The sequence below is a fragment of the Citrus clementina genome, unplaced genomic scaffold (genome assembly GCF_000493195.1).
Source record: "Citrus clementina cultivar Clemenules unplaced genomic scaffold, Citrus_clementina_v1.0 scaffold_9, whole genome shotgun sequence".
Classification (NCBI taxonomy): Eukaryota; Viridiplantae; Streptophyta; class Magnoliopsida; order Sapindales; family Rutaceae; genus Citrus; species Citrus x clementina.
Window position 1 is genome coordinate 23,415,498 of NW_006261964.1, and position 27,671 is coordinate 23,443,168.

At 34.7% G+C, this 27,671-nt stretch overlaps 1 protein-coding gene across 5 annotated transcripts; it reads right to left on the minus strand.

Moving 5' to 3' along the window:
- Window positions 1-190: 190 nt before the first annotated feature.
- Window positions 191-27,671, minus strand: LOC18031564 (ABC transporter A family member 1). Of its 5 annotated transcripts, XM_006421259.2 has the most exons (40): window positions 27,395-27,671; window positions 27,036-27,115; window positions 26,067-26,235; window positions 24,980-25,062; window positions 24,116-24,332; window positions 22,684-22,913; window positions 22,487-22,547; window positions 22,254-22,340; window positions 21,348-21,580; window positions 21,112-21,226; window positions 20,920-21,009; window positions 19,995-20,215; window positions 19,804-19,916; window positions 18,469-18,575; window positions 18,030-18,092; window positions 16,154-16,240; window positions 14,919-15,017; window positions 14,641-14,825; window positions 14,477-14,531; window positions 14,292-14,363; window positions 11,551-12,255; window positions 11,209-11,387; window positions 10,508-10,718; window positions 10,194-10,277; window positions 8,730-8,771; window positions 8,538-8,634; window positions 7,803-7,930; window positions 7,602-7,706; window positions 6,393-6,539; window positions 5,141-5,404; window positions 4,926-5,061; window positions 4,415-4,494; window positions 4,195-4,302; window positions 3,748-3,898; window positions 2,927-3,063; window positions 2,765-2,839; window positions 2,326-2,629; window positions 1,539-1,672; window positions 553-611; window positions 191-462 (listed from the first exon to the last, which is right to left on the minus strand). In XM_006421259.2, the coding sequence occupies exons 1-40, from the start codon at window positions 27,479-27,481 to the stop codon at window positions 381-383; spliced, it is 5,682 nt and encodes a 1,893-aa protein (XP_006421322.1). In that variant the 5' UTR covers window positions 27,482-27,671; the 3' UTR covers window positions 191-380. The 5 variants fall into 5 exon arrangements, with proteins under 5 accessions (XP_006421322.1, XP_024036455.1, XP_024036458.1 ...); XM_024180687.1 differs by lacking the exon at window positions 10,194-10,277; XM_024180690.1 differs by lacking the exons at window positions 24,116-24,332; window positions 26,067-26,235; window positions 27,036-27,115; window positions 27,395-27,671 and having other exon boundaries at window positions 24,980-25,064.

Sequence of the window (27,671 nt, forward strand, 5' to 3'; positions counted from 1 at the left end):
AACAGCCTTAATAAGCAAAAGGGGTTGCTGTCTGTCAACAACCTAGTTTCAACTTTTTGTACTGGGACAAGAAACTTGTTACAATCTGTACACTTTTGTTTTGCCTCAGCTTTAATGAATGAAGCATTTCTGCTAACGAGCTATATCAATGGCTCATCGCTTTATCAATCAAAATACAAGATACAACATCTGGTCTGAATGATGCAAGTACTTAAAAAATTGAATATTTATACATTGCATGCTTATTTTTTGATATTTACAAATCGTTTTGAAGACTATTTTGTTTTCTGTGGACACATATATCATCATCACCTGATCCCTCACAAATAAACGAGGATCAGGAAAATTTGAGGTATGGAAAAAAAAAAGTGGACAAATTTTCATGAGTTAGCTGCAAAATGATTAAATATGGTTTCCAACGTTGATTGGCTGATGCTGTATTCTGCAATTCCCAGTCGATTTCTGACAGATTTTTAAAGATATCCATCAGCCTGATAAATCAAATTAAAAAAAAAAATTGTATAATCAAAGCCATCCTAGTTATCTTCTCACCTGTTCTGTTCTAAGAGCCCAAAGACGTCGGCAACTGAGAGACCTTCCGAGAATGGTAGCTGCAGTAAAAAGGTCTTTAGCATTAACCAATTACAATTTGGACTATAAAAAGCAACTTTCTTGCACGAGACAACTAACCAATTACACAAAAATTCCAAACACAAATTTGGCAGCAAAAATTTGTGTTGTAAGATTTAACTTACGTCAACAAAACTTCGAATCAGATAGAAAAATAAAACCAGAGTGATATAGCCAGTAAAACTAATTTTATCAAGCACAATCTTTCAGTTTTCATGTCAGTGCATCTTTTAAGTCAAAGCGAATCCTTAAAAATTGCAACAATAGATGGGGCCTAATTTAAAGTTTCCTAAATTCTAACCAATATCATGGCTCCAGAATGCTAAGAGTAAAGCCCTGCTCCTCTAGCAGTTAAAATTTCACAGATCTCTATATTTTGTCTTTTAAGGATGGGAAGGCCTAATTGGATAAATTATTACTTTCAGGGCTGAGGCTGTGTATTCTCTGACATTGAAACCCGAATCTACACCCACCAGCATCAGACCTTAACAGACAATCTACTTCCAGGATTGAAATGAAGTAGAAAAGGGTCTACAGTAATACAGACTTCTGACTGTTTACAGCATATAAACACACCTACCAATATTCACCATAAACACGCTAGCAATCTAGTTGCTTACAGGCTGCATCCTTAACAGTATGGCCTTGATTTCATCCAACACCACCAAGTACCACTGTTGTCCTCTAAATCAAGTGAAATAAGTTTCCCTTAATAACTAATATGGACAGGAATATAATAAACAATAAGAACATGGATTTTAAGATGCTAGATTTTCAGTTTTTCAACTTTTCTCTCTGCTAGAACACCAAAATGGGCCATATTGAATCTGATTCGTCATTGAAGCATAATGTCATATTTCATCAGGAGAAGCTTCCTAAATAACCCAGAGAGAGATTACTGACTTCACCTGATATTTGACACTCAACCCGTTGCACCCCTGAAATGTTGAGCCAGGAAATGAAGATAAAATGAAAGAATCAATCACCGCAAACTTTTCTTTGGCCAACCACCACTCGGAGAATATCGGCAATTGTATACCTCCTACACAAAAGCAATTATCCAAATGCATTGTCAGGAATAGTAAAAATAAAAATTTAGTAACAGTAGCAAAATATTCTTCAATACCACCATCAATGTAGAGACAAAGGCGCACACAAAAAGGCCAGAATAAATCACTGTACCAAAGGAGAAAAAGGAAAAGTGCCAGACCCTACATATATATATATATATATATATGTATACGTATGTATCTTTAACATACAAACAAAGAAAACTTGACAAAACAATTATGTGAAATATGGCGAACAAGTAGTCCAGGAAAGTAGTTGGCTGACGTAAGAAACTACTATGGTATACTGCAAATGATAGTGGAAACTAGGAACATAGATAAAATCCAAAAATCTTATCATCTTTTTACACTCAACTTATATTTAATAAAAAAATACTTGGAAAACAAGTAACACTAACATATACTTATATTCACTAAAATAATGAAATATCATATTAATAAAACCATTGTCATTAAAATCACTTCCATAACTTGATGTTGAGGGCAGATAAGAATAGGAATTATTTTTTGTCCCAATGAACTTCTATAAATCACCAGTTTGATTTTTGAATGACTGACAAAATCAAACCTGAAAATATAAAAATAAATGAGGAAACAAATCGTAATGTACAAGAACCGTCCGTACCATCTCGAACCAACTGCTCAGACAATTGTTCCCCAAATATTCTATCAGGAGAAGAGGAGGAACTTATAAGTGTTTTTATTCTTTCTTCATTGCCAAGCCAGCGCCCAACTATAAGTAACATTTCCTGTGACAAGCTAATTTCTGCCGCCGTTGCATTTTCTGATGAAATGGAGTCAATACCACCAATGCAAACTTCAAGGTCATCTAACAAGCTCCTTCGCTGAGAAGGAATGTCAAATACTCTTTCTTGAATAATCTGGCAAAGGTCTTCCAAATCTACCGAGCTAACCTCAGTAGGTTTAACCTAAGGACATGGATAATACAATTGAATATGATTAGGCTCAAAAACTTGTACATCATGTATCTGTATAAAAGTAGAGTTTCATCATTGATAATTCATGTATACTTATCCAAAAAAATATTTTGATGCAGAAAATACCTCTAGCTCAAGAAAATTCCCAAACCGTGTTTTTAAATGCTGGGGACTTCCAATACATCTAAGCTGGCCGCCAACCTAACAGGATAGATAATGCATCTTAGACAATGGTCGCTGAGGAAAGTATTGACCGACAGGCTTGTAGGGTGAAAAGTCAATTCATACCATTATTCCAATTCTGGTGCATAATGCTTGAGCTTCATTCATGCTGTGGGTTGTAAGGATAACTGCTGTCTTCCCTTGTCTAGTTGATAAACGAGATATCACTTCCCACATGAATCGTTTAGCAATTGGATCCATGCCTGAAATAATAAATAATAAGTAGCTGGTCCACCTATTGAAATCATGGAAAACCAATAATGTTCAATAAGAAAAGAATAAACGTGTTCATCATCATTTCCTTTAACACTGGTAGTTACATAATTCTCGATGAAAATATTCTGTTAGAATCAACATTTTGAGCTTCACAGCCAAGAACCTAGTGACTGTGACGAGACTCCTAACCAAAATATGATCTTGTATGTAAAGTAAAATGTTACACACTTCAAATACCAATCTTGGGCCCTTTCCTAAGATTAATTGATAAATGGTTACTCAACATATACAAAGAGGCTTCCATAAGTAGTGGGTATGTGCTCCATTTATTATCTTCTTTTTGTCTTACTTGAGCCTTAAAGTGGTAAAGGTGGTAGCAACATTGGTGGATCTGTATTACTAGTAATATAAGATGTGAAATTCTCAAAAATATATCACCAGAAAAGTGGATGGCCATCCAAAAACGAAAGCATACACCAGAGTCAAATGCAAACCATACAAGGTATATCTTTCATAGCTTATCTTTATGCAATTTTTTGGAAATTCTATGCCAGAAAAGGGGATCCAGTCCTCTCTGATACCAAATAACCTCAAGAGATTGCAGTGTAGCAATTCGTATAACCCTTCTAAAAAGATTCAATATGTCAACAAGTAATGAAAAATATACATACCTGTGGATGGCTCATCAAGAATAACAATTGGAGGATCTCCAATCATTGCAATTGCAACCGATAATTTACGCTTGTTACCCCCACTCAGGGTAAATGATGGTTTTTTGGCATGCTTCAACAAGTCAAACTCAACTAACTTTTCCATAACAACCTGCCAACATGGGGTTCCATAATATGGTTCTCAGCATGATTAAGAAATATTTCATGCATGGCAGTAGATTGCAGCTGACTAAATGCAGTGTGTTTGTTAGAAGATCCCAATGCCTGTTTTTGAGTAGCAATGAATAGGTCACCTACACATTCAAATCTGAACTACAGAGAACAAAACTTCAACAGCACCCAAATAAACCCTTGCAAATTTAACCTAACTTTGTGTCGGTTTTGAACTACCACTATGCAGGAGAATGATGAAGAATAGTGATTATAGACTTTAAAATATATACATACATCATCCATCCTGTATTCTGCGACTCCTTTTATCCTAGCATAAAGCTCAAGATGCTCTTGTACAGTCAAATATTCCAATAAAGCATCAAATTGGGGGCAATACCCAATCTGTCAATGATTAGTATAAGAAACAAGTCAGAAAGATTAGGAGCACACCTTTTTAATAAATATAGTACACTCAACTATAAAAAGAACGGAAAATAGTTGAAGCAAAACATACAAGCCGACGGGCAGCCTTGGGATCTGAACGTATATCTTTGCCAAAAATAAAAGCAGTCCCATCAGTTGGATATTCTTCTCCTGTATTGGAAAAATACACAATTCAGAAAGAGGAATAAAATCTTCCAAAATCTCAGTCAATAAATCAGAATTTAGGAACTGATCAGTCTTAACATAAAAGCACATAAATGATATTTATTCCAAGTATAATGATTCAAAATGCAAAAATTTTCTAACATCTCAAACATTATCAATTTCTCATGATGACCCCTGGTGAAGGGTAATGATTAGCAAATGCACAACCACTAGAAATTAGAATAATAAATCCTTACAGAAAAGTGACCAATCCTCATGAAGTGAAAACCTCCGGTAAATTCAGAAATGCAAAAATCAAGTGATGAACTATCTTTCCTGAGCATAAACCATTATTATATGTTTTTGTTCTTCAAAAGAATGCATATAAAATGTTTCACATATACAATATTTTATCTCTGTGAATATTGGAAATATACCAGATATCATAGACAAAGTAGTAGTCTTCCCAGCTCCATTTGTTCCCAAGAACCCAAAGCACTCTCCTGCTTGAACTGAGAAAGTCAATGAATGTACAGCAACTTTTGCATCAGAACGCTTTCCCCCAGGATAAACCTGAAAAAGGTGACAGATAATGCTGCTAAATAATGACAGATTGCGGCAGTTAACTAGAGGAAGCATATATTGGAAATACCTTTCTTAGATTACGCAAGTAGATGATGGCATTATCCACGGAGCCAGAAAGTACCCTATTTCTTTCAACCTGTACATCTATATCTTCATTGAGATCCAGAGTATCACTTTCTGAGGAAGATTGCAGAAGGGGTTCCAAGTAACTCGAAGGAGTATTACACAGGCGATGTCTAGTTCCTTTCCACCACTCCTTAATTGTCATTAGAGTCCATTTGTGAGAAGGCAAGAGCTCAAGTCCAAGTGTTAAGAGAAAGTAGCAAATACTCTGTCACAGGTAAGAAAATTGAATCAGGCCCTAAAATTTAAGTGAATATACCCTGATAAACAGAACACCCAAGAATTTACCCTGATAAACAGAACACCCAATCAATTGTTGGCGCCAACTGGCTTAGTTGGTAAAACAATTGGGTTGATACAACAGGTTTGGGGTTTAAACTCCGCTTACATGGATGGGGAGGAGATTAGTAACCGTATGTGCTGTACTTTGGCCCCGGGGGGAAGGGGTGTGGGGTGTTGAGAGAGAAAAAAAAAAAGCAAATGGCTGACAGCAACCAATTTTATTTGGGTACACAATTTGCCAAAAAAGTAATATTTGTCAAATAATCACATGTCACCATGACAAACCTCCATCACGACCATTTTTTAGCAATGATTTTTATTGCAGTAAATAAAAAGGTGAAGCCATAGAAAGGTACAAAACATGTCAGACATTCAGATTTATGAGAAAAATAGTGGTTTAACAATGGGCCATAACTCAAAATCCAGTGGGCTCCCCATTTGATCTCAGTTCAGAAATCAGGTGTAGGGGCACATATAATCACTTTTATATGTGCAAAGAAGGAATTACTTCAAACAGGGAATGCATAAGATGCACCCCATTGAATGGACAATGATTTCATAACTTTTTCTAACCTACAATTTGTTTTTTCCCTCTTAATTTATTAGGAAAGAATGTATCAGCAATGAATTTATAGTTTTAGTCTCCATATTTAAAGAAAACAAAAATATTGAGGTAAGCTGAAAAATCCCTCCGCTAACAATTAAAGATACAGGAGATAATTCATTTTAGGACATCACTTGCACCAATTACTAGTTAGCCAAATCGTCATTGGCATCACACAAGTAGGGACTAAAATTTGGATAAAAAACACTCAGTACCATCAACAACATAGGGACTACAGTGAAGATATAATAATTAGACAAGCAAAGTAGGACATGATTTACATATAGAGGGCTTGAATTGTAGAATTCACCTCACATCCAAGGTAACAAATGGAGGCAGAAGTAACATTCCAATCAAAAACCCCATCACTAGTTTTATCTTTCATCCCTTGCCGTAGAAGAGCCAGTGAAGCAAGCCCGTCAGCAAAGCAAAACCCTGGTGATAATCTGAAGAAATTCTGGAGAATGAAGACAAATTCTTCATCATCAGCATGGACAGTTGCAATATACACAACTATTTAATGACAGTTACCTAGAAGATATGAGTAGTTCTCAAGTGATTAACAGCTGCCATGATAATATGCAAAGTAAATAGTAGGCAGAGGAAATTAAATATGTATTCCCAACAAACAGGCCAGTTTTTGGCCTCTTGAAATGGAAGCAAGAAGTTAACGGCTCAGGTCCAAGAGGATATGTTAAATTTGGGCTGGTAAGGGATGGAGTGCAAGATAACTTAAAAAAATAAATAAACAAAGAGAAGATTATATTAAATGTCTTTATGAAATTCTTTGATACCAGAACATTTCGGGAAGCAAACACCTTCACATGTTAAGAAAGAAACGCGTTAAAAGTGGTTTCATTTGTCTGAGAAAATTAGCAGGACAAAATTCAAAAACTAAGGCAAATTAAACAAGCCCACATAAAAACTGTTGCTAATATAGAAGCCAGAATGCATCCTTTTATTAGGGTATTCAAGTCATTTACTTTGAAGTTCTAAATTTAAAAAGAGTCACTTGATACACAGGCTAAGCACACATAAAAACCAGCATAAAAAAAATAAAATAGAAACCTTCAAAATTTGCAACCTAAGCCACTCCTTTCACTACTCCCTCTTATCTCACTATTTTCAGCCTCAACAAAGTCACAGCAGTTACAAATGCAATGTTTTGAAGCAAACTCAGTGTGCGAAAGTCAAAAGCACAATTATTGAGAAGAAACTGACGCATGAGAGCATGAAAATACTAAGATTGCTTATTCGTGTATTGAGGCATGAGAGCATGAAAATACTAAGTTGATGAATATATCTTCTCAATCCCATATATGCTTAAAATTATGGCCATCATTGACAATGTCACTACATTGTGTTTTCTTTTTTTTCTTTTTTTCAACTCAGAAATAAAATAAGTATATTGGATGTAGGAAATTTACACAGAGGAGAGACAAGAAGTCCATAAAGACAAAAGACAAAAATACCCAAGCCCAACAACCCACAAACATTTGAAAAGGTTATGGAATCCAACCTTGAGAAGAGAATTTGCACTTCTTGTTGTCTCTAAAAGCCCCATAATAAATGAGATAACCATCAGAATGAGTCCAGTGAAGAAATGGACCAAAAGAACCACATTCTGCAAGTACATAAGAAAGTTAAAATAAAATTAATGAGATTGGACCAATGATGTCTTGGAAACCTAAATCTAAAAAAAGAAGGGATGCCTTCCAACCTGAGCCATTGTGTGGTCAGAAAAGAAGAAAGTAAGGCAATATGTTGATGATGCGATTGCCAATCCATACCCCAAAAAAATGAGGACTGTTGGCAACAAACAATCCCTTCCAACGAACTGATCAAGACCTACAGAGCCAAATTACTTTGATTACAATAAAAACTAATAGAACATTAAAAAATAAAAATAAAAAGAAAAAGATTTAAAAAGAAGTAAATTGTACTATAAAACAGACACGTTGTTTTACATTAGTATTACTAGGGACGACTACAAATGCAAAAAATGGCTTTTCCCTGCCACAATCACACCTACAGTTTTCATCTCTAATGACTCAGAGACCTAGCAAATGTTAGTAATAAGATCAACATATATATAGCAAGCGTCAATTTTAAAATAACAGGATGAGACATTACTACTTCTAAAGTAAGCACATGTACTGCAAAAGATACAAAAGGGGACAATTTAACATTATTGACATTCGTATGTCAAATCATTCATCGGTGACAAAAGTAAGCAAGGAAGATTCTTGGTGTAACAATAAAAATTTACAGTATTCTGGGCACTTCAGAAAACCAACACCACATGGTCAACTAACATCTGAACAGGGCATATAATTGAGCATTTGGGATAGAACTATCAATTATATTTACAAATGTAAGACAGACATTTAACCTGAAAGCGAAAATGACACCCAATACCCGGACAATTATAGAGGTAGTAAAGTCTACAACATACCAAAGATGTAGAAGAGAATTATTGCACAACTTGAAGGAAATAAGAAGCTGATGAAGTCCCATATGTACGTAGAAGTCCAATATGAAAGTACAGAAACCTGAACAAAAGACATAATGATGAATTTATAATTATACAAATATTAGTTATAGAAAATTTTAAGGAGCAAATTTATGACATGATGAAAAACATTACCCCACTAATCAATTGCTGCTGCTTAGCTTTCACTTCACGCTCCTGCAACAGATAAGACGACACAATGCATTTGAAAAACAGAAGAAAATTTGGAAACACACACAATATAAAATGCTGAATCCTCTTTCCAAGGATTTTATTGACCACAATAAAGGAAAAAAATTTTAAAAAATGGAAAAATGAATTGTACTCTTCACCAAAAAATAGTTTAATGATGTTAGCAAGAGGACTAATGGCACTTATTAGGTGTCAAGTTATCACTAAACCTAAAAGCTTACGTTTACATGCAGGAACTTGGTTGCCAAGCTAGTTTAGTTGGTAAACTCTTTTGGGTTGATACAAGAGGTAGGGGTTCGAACTCACTCAGACAGGTGAGAAGGAGATTTAATTACCAGTTATGTTGTTATGCTTTAAAAAAAAGATTATATCTATATGCAAGGACTTTACAATACAGTAGAATTTTAACAATAATATGTCTCCTAACATGTAATGGAGTAAGAAACGTGATCACCCAACAACCATACACATAATAATATAAATAAGCATAACAAATGATAAATTATTTAATAAAATAGATGAATGATATTCACAAGATATCTTGGTCCAATTCACCGAGATACCATGTTGAGGAGCAACAATAATTATTTAAGCTCTGTGTAAGGAAAACCTAATAAGTCAATATGAAAACCAGAGAATAAGTTGGTGGCTCAAAATTGAATAAGTCATCTTAAGAGTAAAGACACGTCCACATACTGCACACAACTTATGGGAAGATGGGGGAAAAGGTGATCAACTGGAGATGGAGCTTCTTGCAGGAAAGAAAAGCAGAATAAAATGAGGCACAATCATGTGATCAGATAATTCATGCCGTATGGTGCCAACTTATGTAACTAGTTTTGGGAAAGGATTAAAAAGATTGTGAAGATTGTGCAATCATCCCAATGGTCCCTTGATAAGTGTTCTCTTTTTATCATCATACAAAATTATTTGCATGCTTTTTTGACTGGTCGGGTCAAGAAGATGATGTTCATGATTCCGTAGACAAAGAAGATCCAAACCAGTGGGAATAAACTGCCAAGTACAACATCATAGGTTCTTGTTTGATAATGTTGTTATTGACAAAAACTAACGAGACATAGAGAACAAAGATTTTCTTTCTCTAACAATAGGTACTGATGGATAAACAATGACAAATAAGGGAAGTTTTCAATTGGAATTTTATAGCTTATTTACACACACAAAAAGTTGAATAAAATAAATAAATTACGTAAAACAGATTTTTTTTTTTTTTGAGTATGAATCACAACTCTTCAATAAAGTGTTGACAAATTATAATAATAAATAAAAAATTAGAAACTTCATCTCCTCTCAATCATCACTTATGTTACCCTTTAAGAGAAGAAATAACAACTTGTGTGCCAAAAATCATATAAGAGTATTACTGCAAAGTGTCCAAGGATTTACCTTTACAATGGCAACAGCAAATGAGGCAGGAATAAACGCGAACGCAATACTGATAATAATTGAAACAGAGAAGGCATCCAGATCCTAAAAGATTATGAATATTCACAAAATAAATATTTATATACTGAGGAAATAAAGATGAAACGATTAAAAAAGGTGTTGACAAATTAAAATCTTCCCTATTGAGAAGAATCCAAAAAACTATAAAATTAAATCTCAGCATAAAAGTTTAAGCCATTTGCTTTTTCTTTAGCTTCTACCAGGATCAGCTTCAATGTAAAACAGTAAGATACACCAAAGATCAGAAAGCATACATGACGTTGTAACTGCTGGCTTTGTGTCGTGGGCAGAGGGTGGTTGCGTGTCCTAATTGTCATATTTCTATTCCCAGTAGCAAGCCTAAGAATTGCTGTGTTCATGACATTGATAAAAGTTGGACCAGCATGCTGACAGGAGCTGTTATGTAGTACAGTAAACCCCAAACTCCCATCATCATTCTGATCATCCATCACAATTGCACCATACCTGGAAATGTACATTAAAAGGAGTAAGTGCCACAGTCTCATCATGATATTTTAGAGGCTTTTATTAGAAGTCACTCAGAAGCATAATAAAAAGAAAAATCAAGTTGATACTTCAGAACAAAACTCCAGAAAACCACCTCAACAAGTGATTGTACTTTATATTAGAAAGCAACTGTAGATATATATTATTCTTTTAAAGAAAATATGTTTTTCTCAATATTTGCACCATTCACATACTACATGCAGCTAATAAGCATCGAATATTATCTATGAAATCACACTATAATTTCCTTTTGTTTTCTAAGGGAAACGTTCATGATTCAGTTTCTTCAAATTATAGAGAGGAGCCACATGAAAAGGCTCATTCCAAATGCTAAGACCAATCCACATTGGGTTGCAAATTCATGAACAATCCTGATATTTCACAAAACAAAACAAGTATTGGGAGTTCAAAAAAACAATTAAGTATTTCGGAACTTGGGTCAATGCACCTTGACTGATAGGACTCATTGAAGCTCGACATCAAATATTCGCTCATGGAGAGTAGAACTGGTCCCAAAGTTGGCCCTGCTGCATCAACTGCATCCGCTAAAGCCTTTTCTGCATTAGGGAATCTATATGAACTCTGTTTAAATCTTTGAATCCACCCCCCTTTGATGTACTTTGAGACCTATAGAACCAACAGTTTCTTATAAGGGGAGAAACAAAGCAGTCACATGTCATCAAAATGAAATTTGAGAGCAGAAAGTTCTAGAATTTCTGAAAATATAACATCATACATCAAATCAAATTAATTTGAACATAAAAAAGTATTAGAACAGAGACTAACAAACCTCATTTGCAATTGGCCAGGAAAGATCAAAAGGAATTGGACCACCGCCACCGCCACCACTTAAAAGAGGATTAAAATTTGAAGTTGTAAAGGTCACAGACAGCATATCAGGATGTGGCTTAAGCTTTAGAAACAGAAGACCAACAAGCAAGAAGATGGCAGGAATTAAAAGCTGGAACACTATTGTTTTGCGGTCCCTTCGAGCGGATACTGCCCTCTTTATAAATAACGCTTTACAATGTTGCCAAAACATTGATCTTGAAATGATACAACAGGTACAGCACTTCTTAATTAAGAAGTTCAGGAAACCGAGAACAGCAGCAACAATCAAAGTACAGGCTCTCTGTACAACAGTAACAATAAATCCAAAAACCCATTTATAATTTCCGAATAATTTAGAGTTGGAAATTCTTTTGGGAGCTTGATCATCAGATTCAGCAGAAACATAGTCAAGTGTGACAAGATTATTTCGCAGGCTAATACATTCAGATTCATCCAGGTTGCATCCTGCAACTCTTAGGAATACCTCCTCCAGAGTTGTGACAGATATACCAAAACTTTCAATGCCAAGATAATCTGTATCTTCAGTAGCATCTGCTTCCACCTTTGAAACTGATTTTCTTATGCAACTTTCTATTTCTCTAAACATACTCTCAAAGGACGATGATGATGCCAGAGGCAACTTGAAGGTAATCTCAGTTCCAACCTGGAAAGGCGGTTAACAAAAATATCATTCAAGTTTTAGCATTCTTCACGTCTAATAACAGTACTACCTCTTCAATGGCAAACATTCATACAGAATTAAGGTAGTGAAACCACAACAGATGTTTATGCCAAACCAATCTCTTTGACAAACAGAATATTCCTTCTATTTCATCACTTCTTTAACTTTTATCAAGGGTGACTTTTAGAGTTTAACATATTGTGAAGTGTTGAGAGATATATTAGAAGGATATAGGTAGTCTTTTAATATTGTGTTTCCCTATGCATATAGCTATTGTATTCAGCCTCTTTGTGTAAATGAAAAACCTATTTTATTTTTCCTGTGATCCTGTCTAACATGACATCAAAGCCGTGAGGGAAAAAGATATTTTTTTAAAAAAAGGAAAATAGTTTAGCCACCATTATCCAAAGAACTCTACCAAACCCTTGAACCTCTACCACCACCCAAATCAACATATCAAACAGTAGATACTTTATTGTCATGGCTGCCCCATCTGTGGCTCCTCCTCATATTGGAGTTTCCATTACAGCGGTCAATTCAAAATTTTTGTTTTGCTCAAGAGGAGTAGTAAAGTATTTGACTGCTCAAGGAAAAGAGAATTACTTGACTGATAAGCCTCCAGCAAGGGATTCTAAAGATCACCATAAATGGTCACAGGAGGATACTACGGTGACTACTTGGTTACGGAATAGTATGGAACCTTTAGTTGCTGCTACCTCTATGTGGGTTCAGACGACAGAGAGTTATGGGATTGTCCTAGGGAACGGTTTGGCCAGTCGAAGAATAGTTCTAGAATTGATGAGTTGTATGAAGCTTTTTTCTCGTGTTGACGAGGAGATAAGTCGTTAAGCAAACTTTATGGTGGTCCATAACGTTTATGGGTAGAGCTTACTTCTTATCATCCTCTCACTATACATGTTGCAATTCTTGAAAGATAACGTGAAGAACAATTAGTTTTTTGTTCTCTATCTAGTCTGAAACCTGTATATGGGAGTTTGAAAAATGGTATTTTGACTGAGAAAGAGTTACCCAACATGAAGGAGTCTCAAGCGATTGCCTCTACTCACAATTTTGATGGGCATGGGCAAGGACAAACAACTGGATGTGGTCGAGGTCATCGTAGAGGCAGGGAGGAGGATGATTTTACTATACTCATTCTAACGAACCAATCATCCCTATGAAAAAAGTTGGGATAAGTTTGGTAAGCCAGGATGGGCAAATCGAAGCCATCATAATCAAGGGAGAATTCTCCTAGTAGTACTCAAAATACCCAAGTGCCATCATCTTTAGAGCCTAGCTCTTCTACTCCAGGTAAAAAGCCAGCAACAGCCACCATAGCACAATCAGGCACTCTAAATGTTTTTTTATCTATCTCCAATTCTACTCCTTGGATAATTGATTCTGAAGATCAAGCTAACGATATCTTCACCAAAGCTGAGTACAAGGGAACTTTCCTACATCTTCATTCCAAGTTCGGCATTAAGAATATCTATGCTTCAACTTGAGGAGAAGTGTTAGACTTATTTTAGGAAGGATATAAGTGGTCTTTCAATATTGTTTTTCCCTATATATATAGCTACTGTATTCAGTCTCTTTGTGAAAATGAAAAACCTATTTTCTTTTTCCTGCAATCTTGGCTAACATGAAGTATTAAGGCAAAACAGACTAAAATTAAATTAGTTAATAACCCAACTCTTCCACTGAATTTCTCACTTGAATCAACATACTTTCATAGATAAAGTTCTAGGAGGTGTGACGTAGCATGTGAACATTTAAAAAATGAAATACCCAATAAACTTAATACAAGAATGCATCAAACTACCCAAAATTTTCAGATTACAAAAATTCCTAAATTAACTATCCTAATTAATAAAAATATCAGCCAATTCTAGCAAAGATGCTCATTGGAAATGTTGCAGTTATACCAGAGATGCTGAAACATTGATGACTGCAGAGAACACTACTACATTGACGGGATACTTATGCAGGTAAAACCCCAATATAAGATGAATCCATACCTCACTCACACACAGTGCTGATGGAATATGACGATAAACAATATCAGCAGCTGCAGAAGCATCAGGTGCAGACTGAAAAGGAAGAATACAATAAGGCCATGCAATAGCATGTAATGCTCGAACGTTTGACAAACCATGACTACTCAAGAATATGTACGGATGAATAAACAGCAATAAGAGCAAACCTTCACCAAAGTAAGAGTATAACCGACCCCATACTGATGCTTCAGGAAAAGGGAACTGTTGAAAAATGATCATTACAGATTTTTCAGCTCTTCCAAGGTCAACATCTCATTGAGACAGAGAAATTTAAAAGGAGGGAATCCGATATTAGATTAAAGAAATTGACCTTCCACAGCATTTCAATGAACCATTAGCCATGATAGCTATCCGATCTCCGAGTTCTTCAGCTTCATCCATTGAGTGTGTAGTTAGTAATATAATCCTTCCTTTTTTAATTTTTTTAATTAACTGCCAGGTCAGTCGCATCGAGTATGGGTCCATTCCACTAGTAGGTTCATCAAGAATAACAACCTGCAAAAAATAAAAAGTAAAAAGTAAAACTAAAAATAATACATTCAGACTGAAAAAAAGGGGAAAAAAATCTTCCTTAAAAAATTGCACCACCTTACTGTCTCCTATCAGTGCAATTCCAAGAGACAATTTCCTCTTCATGCCACCGGAAAGAGCCCTCACAACAATGTTGACTTTATCAGCCAAACCCACCTGAGCATTTTAGGAGCAGATAGCAGTTAAAGAATGAAAACCCGCTAATTAATATGCCAAGTTAAATGTTAGAAAATCAAACACGAGTATGTAGAAAAATTCGAAAGCAGGTATAGAGAAATTAAGAAGTAATACCAGAGTCGATGTTGCACACATTGTCTCAAGAAAATTAACAAATATAATTTTAAAATCAACTCAGAATATCAGATGACGTGAGGCAGACAAGATCAAGGTTGACTTGACACCTCAAGATTGTATAAGTCCTCTGAAAACATTAGTAATTTGTTCCATAGTACTTCGAATGTGTGAACTCCTTCCGTAAAAATCATACTCGCTAACCTTAGGATCTGGTGGCAAGGGCCAATGAGACTTTCCCGTGATAACAATCAGCCATCAGCACAGCTCACAATCCAGTTCAATACAATCCAAACATGAAGAGGTGGATTGTCACTTCATCAAAGAGGAAAAGGACAGTAGTTCACTCCTTACATTTCTATAAGAAACCAACTGGCTGACATATTGACTAAGGGGCTTGCAATACGTTCGTTCAAACACAGTAAGCAAGCTAGCATAACTTGTTCAAGCCTAAATTAAGTGGAATTCTCATACTGTAAATAGGGATTTCCAAGGCATATTTGTAGGCGGTTTTCTGGGCTAGTGTTACTATTCTTTCCGTTTCTGGTTTCCTACAGAGTGTATTATATGTTCAGTGTAATTATGTTGAATCAATAAATTTGAGAAATTCCATGAACCCTAAATCACCAATTAAAAGTTATAAATATAATCATTTCAAGGCTACTAATATGTTTTTCTCTAAATATTCTATCGTGTTGCTAGTCATCTATTGATACAAAATTAAATTTCACAGACGATTCTTAGAAAATTGATGCTCAAAATGTCCTCTGTTTGGTGGAAATGCAATCAGTAGAATACTACTGGTGTTTCATGCATTGAAATTCTAGAAGGGCAGGGTCCCTTTGGGACCTACGTAGCTCCAGCAGTGTTCACAGTTCATCGTTTAGCATTGGAGATGGCTAACGTAGAAAATGTTCGCAGGCTTAACAACTAACAAATGTGATAGACTGAAGGAAGACATATGTATATTATAAGACTTCATTTCTCATATGAAAACTTACTTCATCAACCATCTCAGCAACAACACGCTCCAAAAGTTCTTCTTTAACACCTTTCAAAACTGCAAACATCTCCAGATGTTCTCTCACCTGGATAGAGAGAACCCAACAAAGGTCAACTGTGGTTTTTCAAACCATCACAATATCTATATTTAGCATCAAAAATATATCTAGACATCAACAAAAGAACAATTTCATTCAATCAGAATGGAAAGTTGGAAAATAAAAAAAAAAAAGATGAAGATGTATACTTGGAGATTATATTTCTAAAGAACAAAGAAAATGAAAATGGGAATCAAGATGAAATCTAAACTTACTGCAGAAGGATTACATTTAATAATTTTATGGATAACAATATCGATTAAATATTTTAGGTCAGCAATTATAATCCTCAGAAGAACAGAAAATAATTAGATCCAAGAAAGAAACCAAGTAAGGCATATGATTGAAATACAAAGCTATCATATATAAATTATAAAGATCAGAACAATTATATACACCATTAAGCAAAAGTAAATATCAGTCTGTTGACACCTCACCATTGAAAATCCTTTATTGCATGTCTGCTCTCTTCTCTGTTTCTTAGAATCAATCAGATTGAGACAATTCTAGTTGTAATTTTTCAAGTTAGTACATAATAGAGGACTGATTTGTATTTAATTTAATAGTTATGACACGACTGAATTGAATACAACAAGAACAATTATGGCAGTGGCCATGAAGTCTGTTGTCAAAATTTGACTAATAAAGTATTCATTAGCTCTGCAATAACTGCAAAGTAGCAAGAAAGAATTATTAGGGCATGTATGATGCCTAGCAAGGGTTCTAATTCTTGCTTGGTTGGCATCAATTCATAGGGCTAATACTTGTGATATGGTTTTAAAGCCAAAAGCCTCTTCATCCGTGCATGGGAGTGCCATAAGCTGAATGCTGAGAATATTGATCACTTGTTCCCTTACTGCAGTACAGCATTAAAACTGTGTTTTTCGGCAGCTGGAAATTTCCAGGTGATTCTGGAGTTCTTCTTCAATGTTTGGAGATTCTTTTTGTTCCTTTGGAGGGGTAATAAAGCAAGAGTTTTATAGAACAGCAAGTTTTAAGGTGATTGGTTGGAGAGGAATAGAAATTTTTTGAAGATGCCAAGTGAGGAAGATTGATTTCCTCTGGGACAAAGAGCATTTTCTTGGATCTCTCTGGCGTTGGCTTCTATTGGATTTTAATTCATCAAAATTGATAACCTGCAGTCATATTATGTTTCTGGTTTTGGTTTTGTCCTTCCCTTGTAATCTTTATTATGTTGACTTCAGGGCCACTCTTTCAAAATTACTTTTCATATTATAAATTCGTTTCTTATTAAGACAAAAAAGAAAAAGTACAGTAATGAGCCAAAAACAAATGCAAAATAATATAATATTATCTAATCAGTTATGCAGAACAAGAACATGAATCTAAGAGACGAGGGTTTGAAATGTGAAAAGCATGAATCCACGAAATAAATACCAGACTGTGAAGCACATTTTCTAGTACATGAGACATAAGCACTAAGCAATACGAAAAGCAAAAACATGGTAGAAGATGAGTCGCAAAAAATAAGCATAGGTCAAGTTACCCTTCAAAAACAGAATATTATTGTTTAACCATCCATGCAAATGATAAAATTTATAGTTTGACTTTACAGTTTGTCCAATTACAAAAAAGAAGTAAATTTCAGACACGTTTGCCACAAAATTATAGAAAGTATGAACTATACACAATTAATTTTCCATGCCTTTGAAAAATAAAACATGATTCTAATTAATTTTCCATGCCTTTGAAAAATAAAACATGATTCTAATTAATTTTCCATGCCTTTGAAAAATAAAACATGATTCTTACTTACTGTTAGCTCAGGAAAAAGAATATCATATTGAGGGCACACCCCTAGTCCTTTCCGTATCTCATCCTACAGAACATAACATATAGATCACCCATTAGAATTCCCCCAAAACAAAGTGGAGGGGAAATTACAAATAAAATTATTTAAAAAAACCTACCAAAACAAAGCATTGACCAGTAACACAAATAAAAGCAGATTTGCTAATAGTACATAAGCCAAGCAAATCCAAAAGAAACACTAACCTTTAACAATCTGAAGTGAAAATAAGTAATTAACTAAAGCATCTTTGCACAAATATCAGTGTTTTCATTAGGATAGGACCAACTAGAGACAAAGAAAAGAAAATCTAATTGTTTCACTGGAAAATATGTGTTCCATGGACGTGTATTTTCCACCTTATACAAAATTGACCGTCTAAAAGGAGGAAAAATAAATCAATTACCATGTCTGCAGTGATATTCTTTCCAAAGACCAAAGCATCCCCTGTTGTTGGAGGAATAAGGCCAACAAGCATGGATATTGTTGTACTTTTACCGGCTCCATTGTGTCCTTCAAGATAATGACATGAAATCAATACACCAGAACAAATTATCTTGCAAAATGCCATAGCTTGTTCCTTCTTTGATATTTTAGGGGCAAGGCGTGGGGCCAGACATGCACAGTCAAAAATAATTAATTCTATCCTCTTTAATATATTATTTTCAGACTACTTTATTTCAATCACATTAAGCTTCGATATTGAAGGACCAATATGAAGGCCCAACTCAACAATAAGCAAAACTGTAAGAGGTTAGAGGAAAGCACAAAATGGTTCTGCAACACATTATAAAAAACAGCAAAATTTAAAAGTGCAATAAACTGTTTAAAGCTTCCCTTAAAAAAATAACGTGTGGAAGTGTAATGTACAAACTACCTTATTCAAGTCCAGAAGCTCCTAGGGTAACAAAAATGATGTCCAACTTTTGAATTTATTTCCAATCCTTTGAAACAAGTTTCAACATTTCATCAGTCTGATTGTATCATTAGGTAAGATTTTGAAAAGCTATATTCATGAGTAGATTATTATTGGGGATATGCTTGCTCATAAACATTAGATACTTTGATTCAATGACAAAAGCAAAAGGAAGGTTATGTCAGCTACAACATTGTCAACTATTTTAAAAAAGACGTCAAGTTCTAAGCTGGTTTATTTAGAAATTACTGCTCCAGCCTCTATGTACAGGTCAAAGAGAGCTCTAAGAGTGAAGAAATTTGCTGCAATTTACATGGTGAAAACATCATGCGAGAAGAATTAAAGAAAAATAACTAGCAGCAAAACAATGGACTGTTGATAAAAAAATATAAAAATAAAAACCCATAAAGAAATACAAATTTGTTGAAGTCTACAACACTAAAATGCAGGAGGTGATATGCCAGATTAAGGATGAAAGAATCGAAAACTTTCATTCCTATAACAAGATGACTAGCGAAACAAACTTCCATACTGCATGTGATCCTGATCAAATTATAACTTGGAAAACAAACGTTTACATTGTTACACACTTAAAAAATCAGACACTAAACAAAGAGCAAGCTACCTGAATTAAGTTAAAAACTATTACAGCCTCTGTATCAGTATACAACCACAGACAAAGTGACTAAAACCAAATCAACCACAGATATACGTGCAACATCTAGCAATCCAGGATCAAGCTTTGGAGCAAAAATATAATAAAGACCAACTACACATTACAAACAACCGTGAAGAGAAAAGAAAAGGGGGACGGATGCAACTCACCAAGAAGTGCAAGAATCTGATTTTCATACAAGGTTAGCTGTAGTGAGTTAACTGCACAGCAATTCCCCCTTTTAGTGGCATATACCTTATGCAGTTTCCTAATTTGAATACATCTGCGAGGCAATTATAAAATTAGAAGGAATAACCAACATAAATGAATCAGTAGCAGTGCCTCTAGTTAAATAGCATGCCTTCCATCAACTTCTTGCTGCTTCATGTCCAAGCTTATTGCCTCCACAACAGGTTCACAAGCATCTAATGCAAAAGCACACTCCTTTTCTTTGGATAGCTTCTTATTAATTTTAACTTCTGCACTGGATACATGATGTTTAATAACACTTTTCTTTCTCCGGAAACAATTCTGGAATATGAAATTCCATCGATAGCGGACTCCATTTTCTTTAGGAAGAACCTAAATGGATGAACATACACGGAAAAGTTTCATATAAGATACCATATAAAAGCAGTCAAAAGACATTTAGCATTTACAAAACCTAGGAAAGTTGTCAAAATGGAACTACAATAAAGTAAATGACTCAACAACACCTAGCAAAACTTGATTTCTTCAACTAGTGAAATTCGAGGATCATCAACAAAGCAATTATGACTTAAGTATTATAGAATAGATGTCCTAGACATTTTTATCCTTGAACTCTATGTCTCTAGATCATAAAAGTAATACCACGAAGATGGCAAGGATGCGAAACACCACTATTCTTTATCTTCTCTAGAATTTGTAGGCTTTTAAAATACTAAGGATAAATTTTTTTGTTTTGATTCTACTCTTATAATCATTATTTTGAGGGATTATTTTAATTGAAATAACCGACACGAGAGAAATAAATATTATTCTGATCAACATAAAGCACCGTAAATCATTACATTTAATCTGTGTATTAAGGAGTCCACAAAATAAAAACTTTTAACTGTTGTGAATTATCAAGTAGAAATCCTTGAAATTTCTTGTAACAATTGAACAGTTATCTCTCTGCAGGGAGATCAATGTATGGAACAACCGACATTACACATGAATGTAATTTTACCAAAAAATTGCATAAATACCAACACAATTTTCACCAACTTTAAAAGAGAAGAGAAAGGAGTCTAAAAATATACCTTATCCAGGTAAAGACCAATCACACCATATAGCAGAGTGTCAAGCAACATCATTAAGAGGCAGACCAAAAAATTCACTCCAGATGATGCCTACAGTGATCACAGTCTATAAAATTGGGAAACAAGAAGGACAAAGAAAAAGGGAGGCTTATAACAATTAAAGACAGGTAAATCTCCAAAGATGGAATATACCCGCCACATGTTGCTCCAACGAAGTCCAACATGAGCACGCTCGTAATCTGCAAAGTTGACAGATCCTAGAGCAAACGCCGTAGGAGAAAGAAGAGAAGCAATGACCTTCAATACCCTATAAGCAGAAAATGCAAATGGAATAGGATGTAAGAGTTTGCAACAAAAGACGTCCAGCTTAAAAAATTTTCTTCAGTAAAGACAGTCCCAACAAAATAGTTCATAGCATGAGTTCTCACATAGGTACAGCCTCATCATTCACAGTATAATACGGAAAGAACGCCCCAAGAAAAGAGAGGGTTCCAACTGCCACAGCTGTTTTTGCTCGTGCGAAAAATGTAGAGATAAAAAAAGAGAGCGTAATTGCACTGAGTCCAAAAGAAAAGAAATAAGTAAACACCACTGTCTTATCACTATACTTGAAAAGGCTGTCCATGGTACAAGCTGTAATGATCCCAGACGAAACTGCAAACTGCAAAAGAATTAATCACAAGAAAATTAGAACTCAGATTTAAGAAAATATATGATGAGTGAATATTTTGTAACTTGTGATGGTACTGAACTTGAAAATCACATAGGAAATAAATCGTCAACGGACCAATCTATGCATGGAGTTTTTAACCAACTGCATACAACTGATTTGATCCAGAAAGGCAGCTCAAATACACTAGTCACCAAAGTAGAAATAATAACTCTTCAACTTTGGAAACTATGCATAGAACCAAATAACTAAAAAAATAAAGATAGGCACACTGATTTGGGACATCATGAACAAAAAAGCAGGAGGACAGAAAAGAGAAATAAAATAGGGTGAGAAAAGAGAAATGATATTAGAGAAAAAGAATAGAAGAGACAAAAAACAGCAAGTAACGAGACAGAAAAAAAGAAGATAATCTATGATTTAATTATAATTAAATAATAATTAATTAGATGCTGTCTATGACTTGAAGGTAATCTTCTCCAACTATGTGAGCAGTAGACCATGACAACAATAATTACAGATTTTAATCTAAAAGAGATTAAAAGATTGAATTGGTCGAGAGGTTCAAAAGGGGAGTAAAGCATTTATTGTCAGAAAATCCCAACAGATGCAAAGAAGGAATTCAATAATGAGGATTTAACCAAAAGGAAAAATAGAAACTCGCCTGTGCAGCATATGTAATAAACCAAGAGAGATGAAATATGCCATCTTTCAAGCCCATCATGTACAGACCTTCTCTTATCTTTTGTTCCTGCAGTAGAAGAAGAAAGCAACAAACAAGTCTGGAGTCAGGAAAGTATTCTCTCAATCAAGAAACAGTCAATAAAAGAGAAGCGCTAGCAGAAACAACAGAACACCTAGATCCATCATAACTTCTATGTCAATATGTCACCATACCTTCTCAAACACAGAATAGCTGATCAAGCGAGAAATTGGATAGAGAAAACCTAGCAAATACCTGCTCATCCCAGATGCCTAAATTAATAATAAAATATGAATGCACAACTTGCCTTATTTAAATTCAACTTGAAAAAACCATAATATATAGAATATGAGAGGATAGCAGAATGACATATTATTTTAGCAAGACATACAGTACTCCCATGACCCTCTTGATAATAGACTGGAACTCATCATCAGTGTATTCACGAGTTGGAAAGGGAACCATTCGTATATTAGAAGGGCTATACAGGGTCCATGGCTGCTTGAGGGACAAATGTGTGCCAGACAAGTTTGATGGTGGAATTTCTACGTTTTCAGTTGCAACATTAGCTCCAGTTTGCTGGGCTGCAAAAATTATGAACGAATCTAACACCTGCTGAAGCTGCAAAAGAGAGAGCATCGGTAACCACAATAACATATTTTTCACAAATTGTCAATGGCAGTGGCTATGATTTCAGTCTTTCTGGGAGATGAGAAATATAAAATCAGAATGTGAAGCAGAAAATAGAATATGCAAAAATTAATAAAAAGATTTTGAATTCAGTATGCCAACATTCTTATAAAAAAACCCAAAAAAAAAAAAAATTCAGTATGCCAACCAAGTAACAAAGATGAGAAAAAAGTTCACAAAACATAAACCCAGAAAAAGAGCAAGATAGAGAGACATATTATGTCATTAACACGACCATATGACCAACCCTATCCCATTTGAAACTGAAATGGCGATATATGAGTTGAGGAAAAACCATTTGCTCTCTTTAACCCACGAAGTTACACTCCCAAGATGACCAGTTTACACTTGAAAACTTCAAAAGAGGTTAAGAGATGCACAGCTATTTGATTACAAGTCTTTAAACTAGGCTACAATCATGAGATCCAAACAATGAAGGTTGCCAAAAAGCATTACCTATTCCTTAATTACAGAATTCATTCTGAACTACTATTTATTTATTTTGTTTGCTTTTATATCTTGTTGATTTTGGAATTAGTCACTATTGCCTAAATGCTAATGAGTTGTACTGCAAACCTCTATGAGATAATACCTTCTCTCCTATAGCTTCAACAAGACAGTTGATCAAGTAAACAGTAGCTATAGACAATTTAATTTCGTCCAAATACTTTATACACAAGAAGTAAATAACTGCTTTATAATATAAAAGCTTAGACTGGGTAAATAATCACACCTTTTCTAATAGGGAATAGAAATAATTTGTTAAGAATCAAAAATATGAGGTAGACAATGTGTGGACTTAATACTGAAAAAAATAGCTTTCACAAAAACACTCTGTAAGCTGGTCTATCCATTTATGCAGTGTGTAAAAGGAACCACATATCAGCACTTCAAAACAACTCTCAAGTGATAATCAAGCTCATACAACTAGATGTTTCCATATGCTTAAACATTAAAAATCAGCAATTGGGCAAAAATTGCAATAGCTGTCACAAAACCACTTAAATACTGCATCAGTCATAGCAGCGATATGCCAATAGCAGAACAAATACTTCTAACTATACAATCTAAAAGACTGGATCGAAGACAAAATAAATGATAACTATAGTGGAGAGAGGTTTAAGCTGTCATACAGTCAAAAATCCACTGAAGCTGTATTGCATTGTTGGTATTATATTAACACCCAATTCTAGGTCATTGAGATAAGGGCCGTTTGTATCCATAATAGTTTTAACATCAGGAAACCCAGAGAATGCCCACGTGTGGTTGAGGCGTATGCTATAATCAAATAGCTCAGGACCTTGATCATGAAAAACCACTGCTCCTTTAATTTTTGGATTCAAACAATCCCTAAACAAAGACAACAGGAAGGAAAAAAAAAAAAAAAAAAACATGTCCATGAGTTCTCCAGTGCCATGGCCAAGCATAAAAAAGATGACTTACAGTAAACATAGACAGTTACATGTATAACTAATAAGATCAATAATTTAAAGGTAATTTATAAGAAAATCATTTTCGTTGTATAAGAGAGAAATAGTTATGCATAGAATCGAATGCATCCAATGTAGGCAAACAAACGCAAATCCAGAAAAATCAAATAAAAGGAAAAAAAAGGAATGAAAATAAACATGGAGAACTAATATATCCAACTAAGTATAAAATTAGATCTCTAACTGCAACATTAATCATATGAAATACAACCAAAAACAAACATCTTTGAATTTGGCAAGCATGACATATCACAGCGGGAAAAGAAGCTGAAATTGAAAAAAGTATCATTTAATTTTAAAGGTCTGGTAGTAGTTAAAAACTTTGAGCTCCTGGCTTAATTTTGGAATATTAAAGGGTGGTCACATAAAAAGCAACCAAAAAAAAAAAGAATAGTAATAAATAAGTATAATTATCTATTTGAAAATTGCTTGATCTCATAATTAATATCGTAAGAATGGTTCATTTACAAACCATCATGGCACCACAATAAAACAGATATAACTTACTTGACTTGACTGCAGGTACCATAGAGGTCTGATCTTATGTAGGTTTCCAACTCAAGCTCATCTTTGTAAATTCTGCTGACTAGCTGTACATACGACATCGAAATTCAATTAGCTGGAATAAAGGAATTCATAATGGCACATTGCTTGTATATATCAGTTAAATTATGAAAAAAAAAAATTGTTTAACACCCATAATTTACTTATATATATATAAATTGAGACCACAGAGTCAACGGCTTGCAGGAGGAAAGGCAAAAATAAAGCTAGGTTGCCATTCTTCTTTTCCTTTTTTCCCACTGTTCTAGTTGGTGACATTCAAAGATAAGATCGAACCTATCCCACCCAACCAATCAACACTCGAGCAGAGTCCTGGTCATTCTGTTAACAATATACAGATGTAATACCTCTTTGGTAGATAAGTCACATTTAAGATTATTGATCCACACCCACAAATTTCCAAGGGTATGTGAAAACAACATATAAGTGATTATTAGATCAATCAAGGTGGATAAAAGATCCCCTAGCTCTCTCCATGAGTATTGCAATAAGCAAAAAGAAAAAAGGAAAACAAAGACAAAAATCTTGCGCACAACCCAACTAATAACATTGGCATGGTCCTCTTTCACCATGACTATATCAAGATACTAAAATTTGCAATCTTGAATTTCCTAACAACGTGCATCTACCTATATGGTTTCAAAAAATGTATTCAAAAGACAATGAAAGAACAAAAATCAAAAGGAAGAAGAAACCGCCAAAATCAAAAAGAAGAAGAAGAAGAAAGTAGTGCAACAAGAGAATAAATAATTTATTAACTTTAATCATCATTATGACTTTTAACAGCTTTGCTTCATCCAAATTTAAGTCCAACGAACTGCAGATATTGACAGGTACTAGAAAAATCAATCCCTTAAAAATACACTCAGCATTAGAACCAAAAATTAATACAGAGTGATAAATGAAAAAGGCATGCATATACAGGCATACATAAAATACATGCGAATACACAATAATCTAGCGTACCCATGAAATGAAATATCAAAAATTACAGAACTCTGAAAATGAGAGATAATAATAACAATGGTACCTTCAATTTGGGAAATTTAATCGACATTAAGTTAATCATAGTCCTCGTTTCTTCCGTATCTGGAGCAAAAGCCAAATACTCTCCCTTTGCCAGCATTAATTCCAAAGCTTGTACAAAATTGGGGGATACGCCTTTGCCTATTTCGACAAACATGTCTTTCCTTATGTACCTAGATCAATTCAACAAAACCATCATGGCATCATTTCTCTCAAACCATGAAGCTAAATGCCCATCAGTTATGTGATTAACAGTTGCTGGGTAGCACATCATTCGTGTTTCGAACAGGAATTCAATAGAATTTCAATATCATCTTCAATATTTTTGAAGACAACCTCCAATTTCAACTAATCAAATTATATTTCTCTGCCAACATTAACCTGAGAAAATTGTTGGGACTAGGATGAGGATAGCTAATCTAAAAGACTAAACTATTGGGTGGAATGACTCATCCTATTTGTAAATGCATTGATCATGCCTTTATTGGGGAATGTGATACGACTCAACAATCTCTCCCCTAGGCAAAACCTCTGCTGGCGTGTGGCCACACTGAACCTTCTATCCGTTAAGGACTCAGTCCATCACCCCAGCCCTTTCCCTGAAACACCGAGGCCATCACAGTCTACCTACCATGGCTGATTTTGATAGCTCCTATTGGGATCAAGGATGCAGGTATCCAACCCAAAGCACTATCCGATTCAGTGGAGTGACCCATTCTATTTATTAACAGAAGGATCATCCTTTTTACAAGCCCCAATATGACTCAACAAAAAATTAATATTTACAAAATCATGGATAATATATATTAATTGAAAAATCTCCACTAAAGGAATATCCCTAATCTTTTAGGTATTAAATTTTACAGAAACAAAGACTTATATCCGGATTGCAAATAAAACAGGTCGCTGAAGACTGCAAAAAGCAAAACAGAAGACTATTATGGAAACAGAACTGAGGTCGCTGAAGACTTACGGTTGAGCGGGGCGAATTCGCGTATCAACCCGTGTCCTTACCGCTATCAACAACAACATTACAACCGTAGGAAGCAAAATCTGCCAAAATAACAAAAATATTACTTCTCACATTTAATCCACTTCGGCATTTATCTCTTTTGCTCAGTCATACGTTAGCCAAGAAAACATAGAAAAAGAAAATCTGAAATTAGTACCAATAACAAACACAAAACCACAAATTCAACTAAAAATTCAACACAACAAGCAATAATACAACAGTTCATGAAAGTCAACGATCGAAGTCAAAAATTCAAACAAAGGCAAAAACAGAAAATCATCAAGAAGTCAAATTGCTAAGGCATAGAGAGAGAGTGAGACCTCAGCAGCAGTAACAAAAGGGTGACGAACTTTGAGCAGCCAATTCTTTCGAAGCATAGCTTTTAAATGCCTCTTAGCAGTTCCCATCTTCGGCTTCTTACAACAGAAACCCTAGGTTTAGAATAAGAAAGAGCAAAGTTTTTAGTAGTGTTGGTTGTAGAGAAAGGGAGAATATGTGTTAAGGAAGAAGAAGAAAGGTGGAGGAGGACAGAAAGTAAGAGTAGATGGCAAAAGCAAAACGACGGAGCTTCGGTTAAGTCACGACATTTGGAAAATG

Bases quoted from the DNA above. Each gene is read 5' to 3' on its own strand.
- LOC18031564 (XM_006421259.2), bottom strand. From the start codon at position 27,481: ATGGGAACTGCTAAGAGGCATTTAAAAGCTATGCTTCGAAAGAATTGG. The intron at 21,227-21,347 runs GTGAGAACTCAT...TTCTGCTTATAG, and splicing joins AATGATGAGGCTGTACCTAT to GGTATTGAAGGTCATTGCTT. The intron at 3,899-4,194 runs GTATGTATATAT...CCATGTTGGCAG, and splicing joins CAGAATACAGGATGGATGAT to GTTGTTATGGAAAAGTTAGT.